The 14,641-nt window shown below is 43.7% G+C and overlaps 1 protein-coding gene across 3 annotated transcripts in view; it reads right to left on the bottom strand.

Annotated features, from left to right (window-relative positions):
* The window catches only part of NCK2 (NCK adaptor protein 2), a 127,877-nt gene that overhangs the window by 23,459 nt on the left and 89,777 nt on the right, over nt 1-14,641 (bottom strand). For 2 of the 3 annotated variants that reach the window (XM_015596304.2, XM_006920796.3), the window contains exon 4: nt 13,464-13,705. In XM_015596304.2, the coding sequence (XP_015451790.1) occupies nt 13,464-13,689 (226 nt within the window). In that variant the 5' untranslated portion in view covers nt 13,690-13,705. The remainder of the gene's footprint in view (nt 1-13,463; nt 13,706-14,641) is intronic. The other variant, XM_025039100.1, reaches the window with a different exon arrangement.

Below are 14,641 nucleotides of genomic sequence, written 5' to 3'. Positions count from 1 at the left end.
TTCTGTCATTTCAATTAAGAGCACTAAAAAAAAAACAACTCTCACTCCTCCTCTCCCACCCCGCCTCCTTAAATACGCCGAACCAACCCCACTTAGAAAAGTGGTGTACAGTCATCCCCTCTCATCTCCACGGGGCACGTTCCAAGATGCCCAGTGGATGCCTGAAGACATGGATAGTACAGAACCCTACTCATACTCCGTTTTTAATTATACATACGTATCTGTGATAAAGTTTAATTTATAAATTAGGCACAGGAAGAGATTACAACTATAACTAATAATAAAATAGACCACTCTTAACAATAGACTGTAATAAAAGTTATGTGGGCCATTATTAAGTAAAATAAGGGTTACTCGAACACCAAGACAGTCGATCTGATAACCAAGATGGCTGCTAAGTGACTGGCGGGTAGCATGTGCAGTGTGGATGATTAACATCCCAGACGGAGCAGGATGGCATGAGATTTCATCACACCACTCAGAACAGAGCACAATTTAAAACTTAGGAATTATTTATTTCTGGAATTTTCCATTTAATACTTTCAGACCACAGTCGACTCCAGGTAACTGAAACTGGAGAAGGCAAAACCGTGGGTAGGCGGGGACAACTGAATTTGGATAAGTTGAAAACAACAGTTTGGGAGCACCCAGGCTTGGGTGTAGGCCTCAGAGTCGAGTCATGGTGGAGGGACAGGCATCACAACAACATCATGACTAACTGCCAGGCTGGTGTACATGTTTCCTAAACCCAGAGAATCTTGGGTTTAAAATATTTACCAGAAGAGCCATAATGAGAAATTAGTTACACTAGGGGCCACAGACATTAGGCCTAACTGGCCAATATAATCTAACCTTGATTTTCCGGGGGGCTATCAGATCTGTCTTAGGATGGGCCCAAATGAATTCACTGAGGCTGGTATCTTAGCCATGGTTGTCTGAGAAACCCCAAGGGCAGCTCAAGAGAGTGGGACAGGCTCTCGGTATAAAGCAATTTCAGACAAGGCCAGATCTAGGTCGGAAGAAACTCAAGCATCAGTTCCATCACTCGGCTGCTTCAGTTAGCATCTATTCCTTCTGTCGCACAGAAGCTCAAACATGCTGATAACTGCTGGACAAGAATGAGTTCAGGGGAGGAGGGGAAGTGTGTGCAGTAGAGAAGACAGGTGACAGGGCTGTGAGCAAGATGTGAGGACGCCTCGGGGCCGCGCTATGGGATGGGGTGCGGGGTGCAGAAGGCAGGGCCGTGCTGCAGCAAAGACATCTCCAGCTGAGGCTGGCCGAACTGTGTTGGGCAAAGCAAAAAGCTTATCACCTCTCTAGCATCCCGTTGGTGGAAAATGCTCTTTACTTGGCACCATGGACTCATCATTAGGAACTGGACATTTTTAAAAAAGAAGTTCATAACCACTTCTGAAACAACAGAATAAATGTAACCTGTAACAGCTTTTTGGGTCTCTTCCATGTCTCTCTTTGGGAACCAACTTCATTCACGAAAAATCTCAGCCTTATTGCTTTTGTCGTTTGGTGCCACAACAGCTGCATCCACATGCTGCAAGGTCCTGACACCAAGAGGGGAGAATATATCCTTTTTTACAGCCAGGACATGCTAGAAACAAAGCAGGTTGAGCACAAAGTTGGAGCTAGAACCTTCTTTCCTCTAGCAGTTAAATCCAGCTTTTGAAAATGAAAATCAATGTCTTCTCCAAAAGCTTAGCCAATATGCATCTCACTGACCAGATCACAAACAATGTGGCCCGCGGGAAAACACCGTGGGTGCAGGGCAGGACTCCGGTGTCAGCGAGCGACTGACTTGCCGTGGGCCTCACGGTAAAACAAGGGTGAATCCCAAAGATCTGCTTGGCACTGAGATCCGAGAATGGCACTATGGTAACGTGACGACACTCATGAGAAACTCAGTCCTCCTAAGCAGTCTGGGAGTACAGTACTCTCCCACCTCTATTTCAGCACCTGCCTCACTGCACTCTATTTACTTCCCTGAGAAAGACCATGTTCAGTCATTTTGTGGCCTCAGGGCCTGGCATTCAATAAATGTTTGCTCAGTTAATAAACCTTGCTTCCTCTCTCACCACCACTATTTCATATGCACTCCTCCAACCTTCCAGACTGATCTCTCCCATGATACGCATCTATATTGCCAAGAGCGTTGACAGATTATGTAGGAGCAGACTGATATCACAATTAGCAAACCTCCTAAGTACGTGCCACCCCAAGCCTTCCCTATGCCCCTTCCTCCCTTCTTTCCTCCCTCCCTCCCTTCCTTCTTTCCTTTCTTCCTTCCACTTTTCAATAATACTTTGAGGCCCTACTATGTGCTGGGCACTCACACACTCGTGAGGCCAGCAGCCAGGGTGGGAAGGCACTGCTCCAGCTGTGCTGTGTCTCGGGGTTCTGAGGTACACTAGTTCCTGATCCACCCCCTTCTCTGCTCGTCTCCAAACTGGAATGAATCAAGATTGACTTCTATTATTCCTAGGCATGTGCACCTTAGGTGTTTACCCCTTACCCTGTAACAAGGTGCTCTACTGTGTGCCCGACAAAATTCTCAAGTACAGGGAGAGGGGTGGTCCAGGAAGGGAGGGAGGAAGGAGGCTCACAAGATGGAAGAAGCTGCCATCTCTAAGGCAAACCCACACTGATTGGGTAGACGCTACCAGCTGAGGGAGGGACAAAGGAACTAGTCGCCATGCCTGTGCCCAGACGGTTCCTTTCCCAGTGGACAGACGTACCAGGAGACAGCTCAGAGGAAGAGGTGTCAGGGGCAAAGGGCCTCTACCATCACACAGGTCCATGTGTCCAGAACTCTGAGCTGGAATTTCCATCCTTGCTCATAAGAAAGTCTGTCTACTCGTGAGCAGGCAGGCAAATAACATGACCAAATAGTTAAGCCTGAAAAAAATGGTTTAGAAGTATATAGAATTTTCTATCAAATGTGAAGGGTAAATGGTAACACAGATGCCAATGAAAAGAATTTTTAAAAAATTTAGTTTTTAATCTACAATATCTATTTAGTATTTCTCAGCACATATACTCAATCTATTAGCACAAGCATTTTTTTTAATATGCAAAAGGGTGTACAAGATGTGGCAAGGATTAGACATGACATTCCGCAATATTACTTAACATGTCAATCCACTGGCAAAAGTGCAGCACACATGCATCTTTTCAAGACCATATCTAAGTAAAATGAAATGGAGAAATTAAAATGAGGAAAGGGACAGCACATTGACACAGGTGGCAAGTGGCTGGCAAAGACAAACGAACCATTTCTGCCAGCCAACTTTCCCAGATCATGTTCCAAGACCAGCCTACTAGCTTTAGACCTTGGCAATTCTATAATACCTCTATTACTCGTTTTTTTCATCTGTAATATAAAGATATTGGTGGTACCTGTGGAGATGTTATGAGGATCTAAAAACTGGGGAACACACTTAGCACAGTGTCTAGTACATAGCAAGCGTCCAAAGGATATCTATCATTGTGTTTATTGCTATTATTATGTCATCTAATTGTTTTCTTTTCCAGTTGAAGACAAAGGCAGAACCAATGGAGAGAAGAACAGGTGGGGCTTTCTCAACAGAGATGTGCATATATCATTTTTTTCCCCCTAAAATGTGCCTGGGGGCAGGTCTCACCTCACTTCTGTCCTCTGGGCCAGGAGTAGCTACAACATGAGCATCTCTGTGGAGAGTTACAGAGAGGATGCTCAATAATGCAAAATGAGCCTTCCTGTAGGTAGTAAAGGAAGAGCCCGTTTTCCAAGTAAGGACAGGCAGAAAGGCTCACGGGAATCACACACTGCTATAAGCAAGGCAAACATTGGTTACTAGGATGCCAGGTCCCATGGAGGGTGTGGCTTCCTTCCCTGCCTGTGCTCCAGGAGGAGGTCTTGGATGTAACTATGGTCCTGCCTCCGGCCCCTCATCGTTCATCTATGGCTTTATGGACAGCGCTCAGCCCGGGACTCAGCGGCCTGCTCCTGGCTTTGCGGTAAAGAATCTTCGCAATCTCAGACAAGTCATTCTGATTTGCCTGATTTTTGTAGAAAAGGTTTGGACCAGGTTATCTCCAGGGCCCTTTCCACTATTCTAGAATTCTGCAAATAGCCCAAACTATCAAATGGACTTCACTTTTTAAACTTAACTGTATATAGTAGGCAATGAAAAAAAAAAAAAAGTAGAAGAATCACAAAGGGACCAAGTGGCCTTTCTGATCTTCATAGCCAGCTTTTGCCACTACATTGTTTTTTTTTAGCACATTAGGTTATACATTATTGATTTAGTCAACTTAATTTAGTAGCATAAGAACAGCTAGAGTTTCACTACTAATATACACTCTACTTCTAAACACCCACTTGTAAATTTTCCAAGTCAATCAACGGCTTTACTCCTTAAAAAACCAAAAGTGCAAAATCAAACGAGCTTTCTTGCACACAGAAGCCACAGGATGGCCTGCTTCCATGAGGCAACACGGGTGGCCCCAGCCTTAAAAATTTACAAAGAGCTGCCCTCAAGGTGGCTTCTCTGGCTGTGAGAAACATCGGGGACAGAAGCCCCGAGGGGCAGTGATGAGTAATCAAGAGAGAGCACCAGCAGCTGGGAGGGGCTGATCCTGGACAACATTCTAGGCCAAAGAGGACTTCAGCAAATGCAGGCTGATGTGCAGAGAAACACCTAGCTCGTCTGACACTGGCTGAGTCCACCAATTAGACCCTGGCCCAACTCGGCTCAGGCAGCCCGCCTGCCCTCTTGTCCAGAGAGGAGCGTGAGCACCGGGCAGGGTGCGCAGGGAGAGAGGAGGCGCCAGTGCTGGCCTCACAGCAATCCGGGGTCTCAGCAGTAAGTACTGCAGCTCATGCCAGTACACACACACCCCGTGCCTGCCCCCAGGGGCCAGCAACAAAGATGTAATAGAGAAAAGGAACATTCTAGACATATGGACAGGGTCTAAAAAAGAGAACATGCCATATGGGGAAATGTAGTCAGAAACATGGCAAGAAGATTTTACTTTAATTCCTAAGCATTTTGAGTTCATGTTTCTCTATTCTCCTGCTTGAGTAACTCTTTTGTCAGGAAAGGGTGTTTTCTATTCTCTTTGGAAAACTAAAGTGGAGTAGGAGGATTTTAATAAGAAGCAATCAAGATGCTAGCTGCTGGGAGATACTTTATCTGATGTTCTCTACTTCCTCAGGACCCGAGGGGGGAACGCGGCCCAGCGGACAGAGCAATTTGTTTTCACGCACCCACGTGTAACAGCGCACCTGTGCCCCTCACTTTCTAAGGGCACAGACCCTTTTCTCGCTTCCCAGTCTTTCCTGGCTTTTCTCCTATTAGCATTCTTTCTAACAATCTGTCTTTATTTTCTAATTATCCTCCCACTAATCTGTTGTTCAGTTGTTTTACATTTTTGGATCTAAATACTTGGAAGCTTAAGACATACAAAAACAAATCCAAGTTTATTTTATTTTAGGTGCCTGGTGCCACAATGAGTGTAGAAGTTTCCATATTATGTGGGCAATACATTTGGCAGGTCATTTCTACGATGAACAATCTCATAAGATGGAATTCTACAGAATTCGAATTGTGACACGTGATACGTAATTCATGTTCATACAATGGTAGATTATGCAACAGAGATTGAATAGGTGAACCTGAAGTATTAAATGCAACTCTGAGAACCCAGAGTCCCTGTCTTCATGCAATGAAAAGATGATAATTTGTTGTTGAAGCCAAAAATCACATTGAGATATCGTAATCTTCTCCTCATGTGTTACCTACAGACTTTGCATGGGGAATGGTTTGGCTTTGTAATGTTTTTTTGGCATGAAGAACCAGTTGCTTAGAGAGTGATTCAGTTTAGGAAGTTTGTTTAACAACATGCAGGGAGATTAACAGTAATTTTCTGTTCTTCAAGAACATTCAACCCAGGAACACAAACTACTTCTAGGACAAGTGTACCATAAAGAATCAGCATCTCTGACATGGTTTATGGAATGCACAAAACCCCATACGCATCTGACGAGCCAGGAAGTGCACGTAAGCTCACTCACTATATTTCCCTTCCATGTGTGGGATGAGGCACCTGTAGAAAGAACTGAATATTTCCTGGACTAATTGCCCTATGACAGCTTGTACTGATTACAGCAAGAAGTCACCTATGCATCATGATTTTAATTACCTGTGTGTGTAAATACTGACTAATTAGACACAAATGATTAGAGATATAGTGATATTTCTGGGTGATGAGATCACAGGTGATACATTTGTTTTACATTCTCTAATTTTTTATAACTATTTTTTTTATAAGAATAGTTATATAAAACCCAGACATCTCAGAGATAACGACTCTGAGGAGTAGCTGTGTGCAGAAATCTATAAAATACAAAGAAACCCTGAATGGCAAAGGTGGCTGAAATATTATGCATGCAGCAGCCACAGGGCATGTTTGCTGCTGACAGAAGTGCTGCCAAAATAAAAATCAATTTACAGAAAAGAAGATGTGTTCCTGGGTCATTCAGCTTCTGAGTTATTTTAATTAATGGCGCCTGCTCACCTCAACATGAAGGAACAGGGCACAGTTATTAATATGTGACTCCCTTGGGGCCAGGAAGCAAATGATGCTCACTGAAGGACCTGGTACCCTAGCATTTGAGGGACTATAGCAAAGATGGCTGAAAACCAAAAGAGCTGTACCAGTGGAAGCCAGGGAGTGACAGAAACCACTGATACTGATGCCAAGTGAGCATCACTACTCCCGCATCCGAATCCTCAATTCCTGGAGCTGGGGAATTTGTTCTCCACAGGAGATGTCTTTGGGTGTTCCCTTTCCAAATGCCAACAACAACAGACGTTGAAGTCAGGCAGACCTAGTTCAAATTTCAACGCCATCACTTCCTGTGTGCTCTTGGGTACAAAACTTAGCTCCCAAGTCTTGTTTTTTTCTACAGGAAAATGAGGATATTATTATGTCTCTCTCAGAGTTATTGTGAAGGTTAAACAAAAATATATGTGGGCACCAAACACAGGCACAAATTAAGCAAAGAGAAACCGTTATTACTGTCCACTCTGGGAAAATGTATCTAAAATCAGTTTTGGGGTCTTGGTTTGAATTTTTCTGCTGCATTGGCTTTTGTTTGGTGTTGAGGAGGGCGGGTGGGGTGACATCCTTTCTGCAGAGAATGTTGGCTGGTGGAGCTTGCAGACCCCTGAGCAAAGGCTGTGATGTCACAGGGCCTCCTGTGGGCTTTCCTGCCAGGGAGGGCTGTGGTGACAGCTCTCAAAAGTGGACAGAAGACCTGGGACCTGACCTCAGGACAACACAAAGATTGAAAGTGTGGCTGACGTAGGTAATACGCTGCCTCAGAAATGTCAGGTGTCCACTGCAGGCCCTAGAGAAAACCATTCGTATAGAAGTCCCCAAACTAAAATTTGCTTAAAAATAGGAAGCACATTATAACAAAAATCTGAAGTCTGTGTCTGCTAAAGTTGAGATTCGTGCCTGAAGCATTCTGCTGAACATTCCCACAGAACGTCATGCTCGAACGCAAACAGGTATTGTCCTCACGGCCCAGTTTCTCCTCCTACTTCCCGAACGCTCCTAGTCACTCTGCTGGTCATTCACTCAGGCTCGAGACCCTTGAGTCATCTGTGACCAGTACTTTTAGCTGTTCCATATCCAGTCAATGTAGAGTCCTGGGTTTTCCTTCAAAATCCCCTCCTGTCACCCTCCATTCCCACTGCTGAGCTCAGCACTTATGACGTCACCCCCGGGTCACTGAGGTTTCAGCCCCAGCCTCCTGCTGACAGACTGGCCCTCTGTAGTCCCTTCTGACAACCAGGATCAAGACGCCTGCTGTCCACCCTGATGGTCTTCTCCTTTGTTCTCCATGGGGGATGTCTTTGGGTGTTCCCTTTCCAAATGCCATCGGGTATAGCATTCACGGCGTTCACAACACGGCTCACCCCAATCACTCAGGACTCCCCAGCATTCTCCTTCCCTCTAGTCTGCTGTCTCCCTTAACGCTGCTGTACCTTACTCGTGTCTCCCGCCATCGGTTAAAGCCTACCTCCTCTCATAAGTCCCAGCTCAGCTTCGAGTATCCTTTGCATGGATGACTTCATTCAATTCTCAATAATTTCATGAGACAAGTAATTACTTATTCCCATTTAGAGATTACGAGGTTGAGGCTTACAGTTCAATAGCTTGCCCGAAGCTGCTCAACTAGTACATAGCAAAGCCCGGACTTGAACGTGGGTAGGCTCGGACTCCAGAGTCCCCCACCCCCACCGCAACCACTCTGCTATGCTGCTTCCTGAGTTGCACAATCTAGCCTCAGTTTCCAATGGGGCAGGCAGGGACAGCACCACCGTTCAGTGGGGACTGCTTTATGCCTGGGTCACTTCCAGTTACATCACAAGCTTCAGAAAGTCGGAAACTACTAAACGTTATCCTTTTCTTTATATCCCATCAGATGAAATAATGTCTGGCCAGGCTCCCACTTCTGATCTGAACATACCCACTTACACCGTGCCAACCCCCACATAATGTTTGTATCCCTATTTCAAAGCCTTTGGTTGGTTATTGCTTTCAAAGGTCACTCAGCATGGAATGACGTGGCCTAGGAGGGATTTCCAAGGGACAGAGTGAGGAAGGGACAACTCAAACTCAGATTCGGCTCCCACAGTCACAGGCTGTGGCATTCACTGGCCACATTTCATTCTTAACAAACCACGTGCCCTGATTCAGACCTGCTGAGGACATTTATAATCACAGCAAAGATCCGGTCCTACATTGTCTAAATGGACCCCCCACGCCCACCCATGCTGCACAACACGGAGGGAGGCTGTGAGCCCAGGAGATCATTTCTCACCATCGCTCCCTGTCTCCGTTATAACAAAAAAGCATATATTGAACTGGCTCGAAACAGTCTGGGCTCAGCCAGCAAGAAGCAGGGATTTCCTCACGTGCACGCTAGTGATATGGAGAGAACCTGCTGGATAATTATAGAAAGTTCTGAGTCAAGTACTGGCGGAAAGCATCCAGATGAAGAATCAGTTGTTGTTCTCATGTCGTAGGTCCAACCTCAGCAGGTACTCAGTGATACTGTCTGATCTCTGAAAGGCTTATGCCAAGTTTAAGGCACTGTAACACCGTAAATATCCAGACAGCATGGAAGCCCAAGTTACGTCTCCTTTGCTACGAGCCAACTTTATAGCCTGCGGTGGCCTCCAAACCACTCATGTCTGGCTGTTGTTTTAATGTACAGGAAAGTTACAAAAACAGCATGAGAACATTATTGTCCCTGAGCCATTTGAGAGAAAGCTGCCAACATGCTACCCTATCATCTCAATACTTTGTGTGTATTTCCACAAAAAGGATGTTCTCCTCCACAATTACAATACAACCACCAAAATCAGGAAGTTAACACTGGCACATTATCACCATCTAACTCTCAGATTCCAAAATTTACTAAAATTTTGTAAATAAGTTTTTTGTCTCCAAAATAAAGAACTTGATATTATTAAAATTTCCTCTAACATTCTAAGTGCCTGTCTCTGGGTCAGTCCTACCAAATGTCCATCCACTAAATCTGATACTCAACTTGGTACAGTAAAAAAACCTCAAGTTTACAGTAAAAAAACCTCAAGTTAAGGTCCCACCTCTTTACCGTATCTAAGACTAGCAGTGTCTTCTTGGGGAAGTCTCTTAGTCACTCCCGAGGCAATCCTAGCATGGATATGCCTCTGAGAACCTCATGAATTTCACGCATAGGAACAAACAACCCCCTCCTTGTCTAAAAGCTTTAGCTCAAATCAGTGCAAGGGCAATTTTATAGTCAGCACCGAGGAGTCCCTTCCAACAGCCTCACTCTGCTCCCAGGTCTGGCTTGGAATCACAGAGGTGGGAGTCTTTGAATCACTGGCAGGTTTCTAATTGTCCTTAGGCATGGTCACATAAGGACAAATGCTCCAGTAGCAAACCTGGGAGGCATGGGGGCAGCTCACTTCTGGCTCCAGATGCCTAGGGAAGTAGTTAGCAATGGACACGTGTGTCTTAGAACAGACTCTTTTGAGCAGGTTACTAATAGGTTATAAATGGACTTAGCCACTGAAAAGAGTTAAACTTCGGGGCTTTGGTGGGTTCCAGCTGCGATCATGAAGTGGTAACAAAACTGTTCTTCAGTAGCCTGAATGAAAATCTTTGAAAAATACCTCCCTGGAAGCAGCTTCCCCATCTCAAAAGATTTAGCACAGTGCTTCAAAACACCTAAGCTGCTTGATTTTATAAGTCAGGCCGCAATATCATAGCCAGACAGTAGCCCAAGCAGAGCACCTCACCGCTGAACTAGAGAGCTGTGTCGTCTGGGCCCTTCAAAATATCAACTGGGCTCTGCCAGCAGAAATATTCTTAACAATTGCTCCTTGTAATCTGTGGAAAAGTTCTCTTTGACTATTCATGATCATAAGCTGAATATGAGAGGAGATCCAGTATATAAATGTTTTGCCCATGTGCAAATAAGAGCTCATATTGTTTTATTCAATTATAAATTATTAAAGAAAAAGAAAGAATGTTAACCCTTTCCTAACAGGGAGATCTTTTTGTCAAAGTCACTCTAACCAACATTACAAGTGATTAAATGCCTCACCAATCTCGACACCTCAAATGAGCCTAAGAAAGCGGGGAGAACACTCTTGAGTCAGTTATCTGCACTTAGAGAGGCGAACACATTCACAACACTGTGCACCTTTGCTGGGGAGTCCAGTGCTATTTTATTCCAAACCAGGCGTCTGCCAGAGAAATCTTACCATGGATTTAGCAATCGCGTAGATTTCCACAGCAGAACAAATTACCAATGTGGGTGATACCATAAGGAGCTATGAGAAGGTCAGCACATGCAGTGTAGTTTTCAATGCTCATTTCACTCTTTCTAATATGTGGTAGAGATAATTTCTGCTGGTTGCATAATTGATCTAAAAACCATATTGTAATTCTGAAAGTGCACTGGTGACGATAATGTAAACAGGAAGCCATGAACACTCTAGCTCCAATATTTTTAGCAAAAGAGACCCCTGGAGGGGCAGGCAGGGCTGCAGAGTGTTTTCTCACCTTCCTTCTTGACAATGTCATGCCAAGTCCAGCTGTGGAGACATAAGAAGTCTCTCCATTGTGGTGATTCCTGTCAGTGGTGCCTCCCTTCTCTCTGATACTGCTCAAGAGGACCATGGAAAACTCATGCGGAGGTAAATGTCCAACAAAAGCAGGCCTTTGGGGAGCATGACAGACACATCAAAACAAAAAAGGGAGTGTTTCTTTCAGTGATGAAATACTGAGCCCCCAAGAGCTTTTGAACTATGAATATCACCTGCTCCTAATAGATATAGATGTTCAAAACGTAACTGTATTTGTATTTTTACAATATACAATGCTCAGCACAAATGTTTCCAAGGCAATGTGTGCCTGAATGGAGACAAGCCTAGAGCAGAGCTGTCACTCTACAGAAGAGCACACTTCACTCAGCATAGCTCTTGAGAACAAATGAGAGCCAAGGGGGGAAAGTGAAGACAAGCAAACTTTGATTCTATTTAAGGAAGAGCTTTCTAACAATCTGTGTTCTCCAAAAATGGAACTGGCTGACTTGGAAGGTGAAGTGTTCCAGCAGAGCTGGGTGGCCATCTGTCAGGGGCGGGGCAGCAGGCCCAGCACCCAGCACGGGGACAGGCTGGACGAGTGAGTGTCCTCGAGCATGCGGAACCGATCACAGCGCGTGAAAAAACTAAACACTGGGTGAAGGATGTGGTTAATAGTTTCAATCTGAGGCTGTATCTTCTCTCTTTCTAAAAACTGAAGGAAAAAAATGACAAGCTATTCAAAGGAATTTCTAGATAACAGAGTGCTTGCTTTGCCTTATTTTACTTCTCAGCATTCAATGTGGTTTCTGGGTATTTCATTCTTTTCTAGAATCTTGAGACTATGTTTTAAAAAATGGATAAGAAGTCAACGATGTTTAGCATCTCCCTCCAAAAAGGTACTTTGGTGGGTGAGAGGCTAAAATTGTTAAATATAAATAAAATTAAGCTCAGGGCACTCTTAAAGTATTTATCTATTGATGCTACTCCCATTTCTTTACCAGTTAACTAGGAGTTATAAGCATAGGACAACAATGTTTCTTTCAAGTAACTTGCATGGGAAAAAAAGATAAAGGGGTGTCAATTTAGTAAAAGAATCTGATTGCTCATGAAAAATGGAATTTCTACTTTAGGCTCAGAATCTGATAGCTGGTGAGCTGGTGTGATTCATACGCAGGCTATGTTTCATTTCTCTTTCTAAATCGTGGGCATAACCTAATCCATGCAACAAAAATATTATACAATAAATGAGGACTTTCAATGGTTTTGAACAGTTAGTAGACTTTTCGAGATTGCATAAAATATAAAACAAAATTTTGCAGCACCCACTACATTTGGTATATAATTTTCTTTTCAGTTTTCCCACGTTATCCTCCTCCCAAACAAACAAAAATCTTCTCGTTAGAGATAAAAAGAAAAAACTCAAGTAACTGTAACATGGGTGATAATACTGACTTAGTTCAAAAGCGAACTCTTAAGTGATAACCAGCAGTCTCAGGTAAAACCCACATGATGCTCATAGAAGAAGGCAACGATAACTTTTTTAAATGGCAGCTCGGTTCAGACATTCTTCAGAAAGGCCCTCACAGTTATTTTCTCACATAATTTGAAGCAGTAACTACTGCAAGTAAGTCTGATACGCACACAAAATACCAAGGCGATATTGGCCACCATTAACTTCAGGTGATTCCAGGTGGCCTTTCCTACATTCAGAAACTAGAGGAGAGAGTGTCACCTGGGAAGAAAGCTGGAGGATGAGCCAACTGAGCTGAGCTCCCAGCAGTCCCCAGGTGAGTGACCCTCAGCGGCCTCTGACATCACACTGGTGCTCACACAGCCGTCAACTCAGCTAACACTGTCCAGGCCTGTGGAATTAAATTCACCCAGGATTCCAAGAGCTTCTCACTATCTCCATCTCTATGCATAATGACTAAATGGACAAGATTTTGTAAAAGAGAAATGGTTTGATGGAATGACACAGGCAGAGCTGTTGACATTTTTGGAGGTGGTAATTCTACTTCAGGAGCCTCCAGAATGTTGACGCCAGGGGACAGAAACATGCGCAGGGGTCCAAAACACACAGAAGCGCCAACTCACGTAAGATTCCAAACGCTCAAATCTCCAGGAAATGACAAACGTGACATTTCTCCATCTTGATCTCTTAATTTTCAGAGATGAAGAAAAAAACAACTAGAAAGATGTCAACATTTACAACAGATTTTTTTTAACACAAATTAAAAAGATGCACAGCCTCTCCTCGCTCTCCATAACAGGAAGCAGTTCAGCCTTAATCTGGTCCCCAATGCAGCGAGCACTCACCGAGCGTGTCCTTCAGGTTCTTCACCAGGGAGCCCTTCTTCAGGCTGTTCTTCCTCTCCACGTAGTTGGACGGCACGTAGCCTGTCCTGTTGGCCGCATTCCTCACCCGCCACCACGTTTTGGAGTCATCCAGCAGCCATAGGCGCTCATTTTTCTTGATGTCAAGCTCCTGGTCCTGTTGGGCAGTGTAGTCCCACTTTGCTATAACAATAACTTCTTCTGTCATCTTTCATGGAGTCCTTCTGTCAGCAAAACATGTGGAGATGCTCATTAGAGAACCAACCAAACACTTCATCTTTTGCATCAACTTGAAAAATTATGCAATTGATGGCTTTTATTACGATATGGCAATCAGTTTTCTCCTGGGTCTTGAAACATTCAACCTTAACATGACCTTTCAATAAGCTTTAGCATTTGGTTTAGAAACGTTAGCCTTATAAAGCAAATCTTAATTTTGTGCAGTGGGAGTTCTGCACGCTCTGCCAAAGACAAAAACAAACTTTTAAAAAATTCTAAGCAATAATATCATAATTAAATGTGTTCATTCAATGAAGCAACACCAGCTCCTTGTAGCTGATATGTCTACACCCATTTTCTCAGGATATGCTGGATTTTATGAACATATTTAATGAACACAACACACTCGAAGTCTTCCTATGTCGACATTAAAATAAATGCAGCACTAATGCAATGTGATATCCTGGATTGGATCTTGAAACAGAAAAAGCAAGTGAGTGGAAACACTGGTGAAATTTAAATAAAGTCTAGTTAATGGTAACGCACCAAGGTTAATTTCTCAGTTTTGACACAGGTGCTATGGTTGCATAAGATGCTGACACTAGAGGAAACGGAGTGAAGGGGATACAGGAATGCTTTGTACTACCTTTGAGACTTTTCTATAAATATAAAATTATTCTTGAAATCTGCACATGGATGTTTATAGCAGCTTCATTCATAATTGCCAAAACTTAAAAGCAATCAATGTGTCTTTCAGGAGGTGAATGGATAACAAACTGTGGTACATCCAGATAATGGACTATTACGCGGCAATAAAAAGAAATGAGCTAGGAAGCCGTAAAAAAGGCATGAGTGCCTTTACTAAGTGCATTACTAAGTGAAAGAAGCCAATTTGAAAAGGCTACACGCCGTATGATTCTCACAAATACTCTGTCTTTGAC

Source organism: Pteropus alecto, unplaced genomic scaffold, assembly GCF_000325575.1.
Source record: "Pteropus alecto unplaced genomic scaffold, ASM32557v1 scaffold288, whole genome shotgun sequence".
NCBI lineage: Eukaryota > Metazoa > Chordata > Mammalia > Chiroptera > Pteropodidae > Pteropus > Pteropus alecto.
The sequence above is the reverse complement of the archived record's forward strand: the minus strand, read 5'-3'. Positions and strand labels throughout refer to the sequence as shown.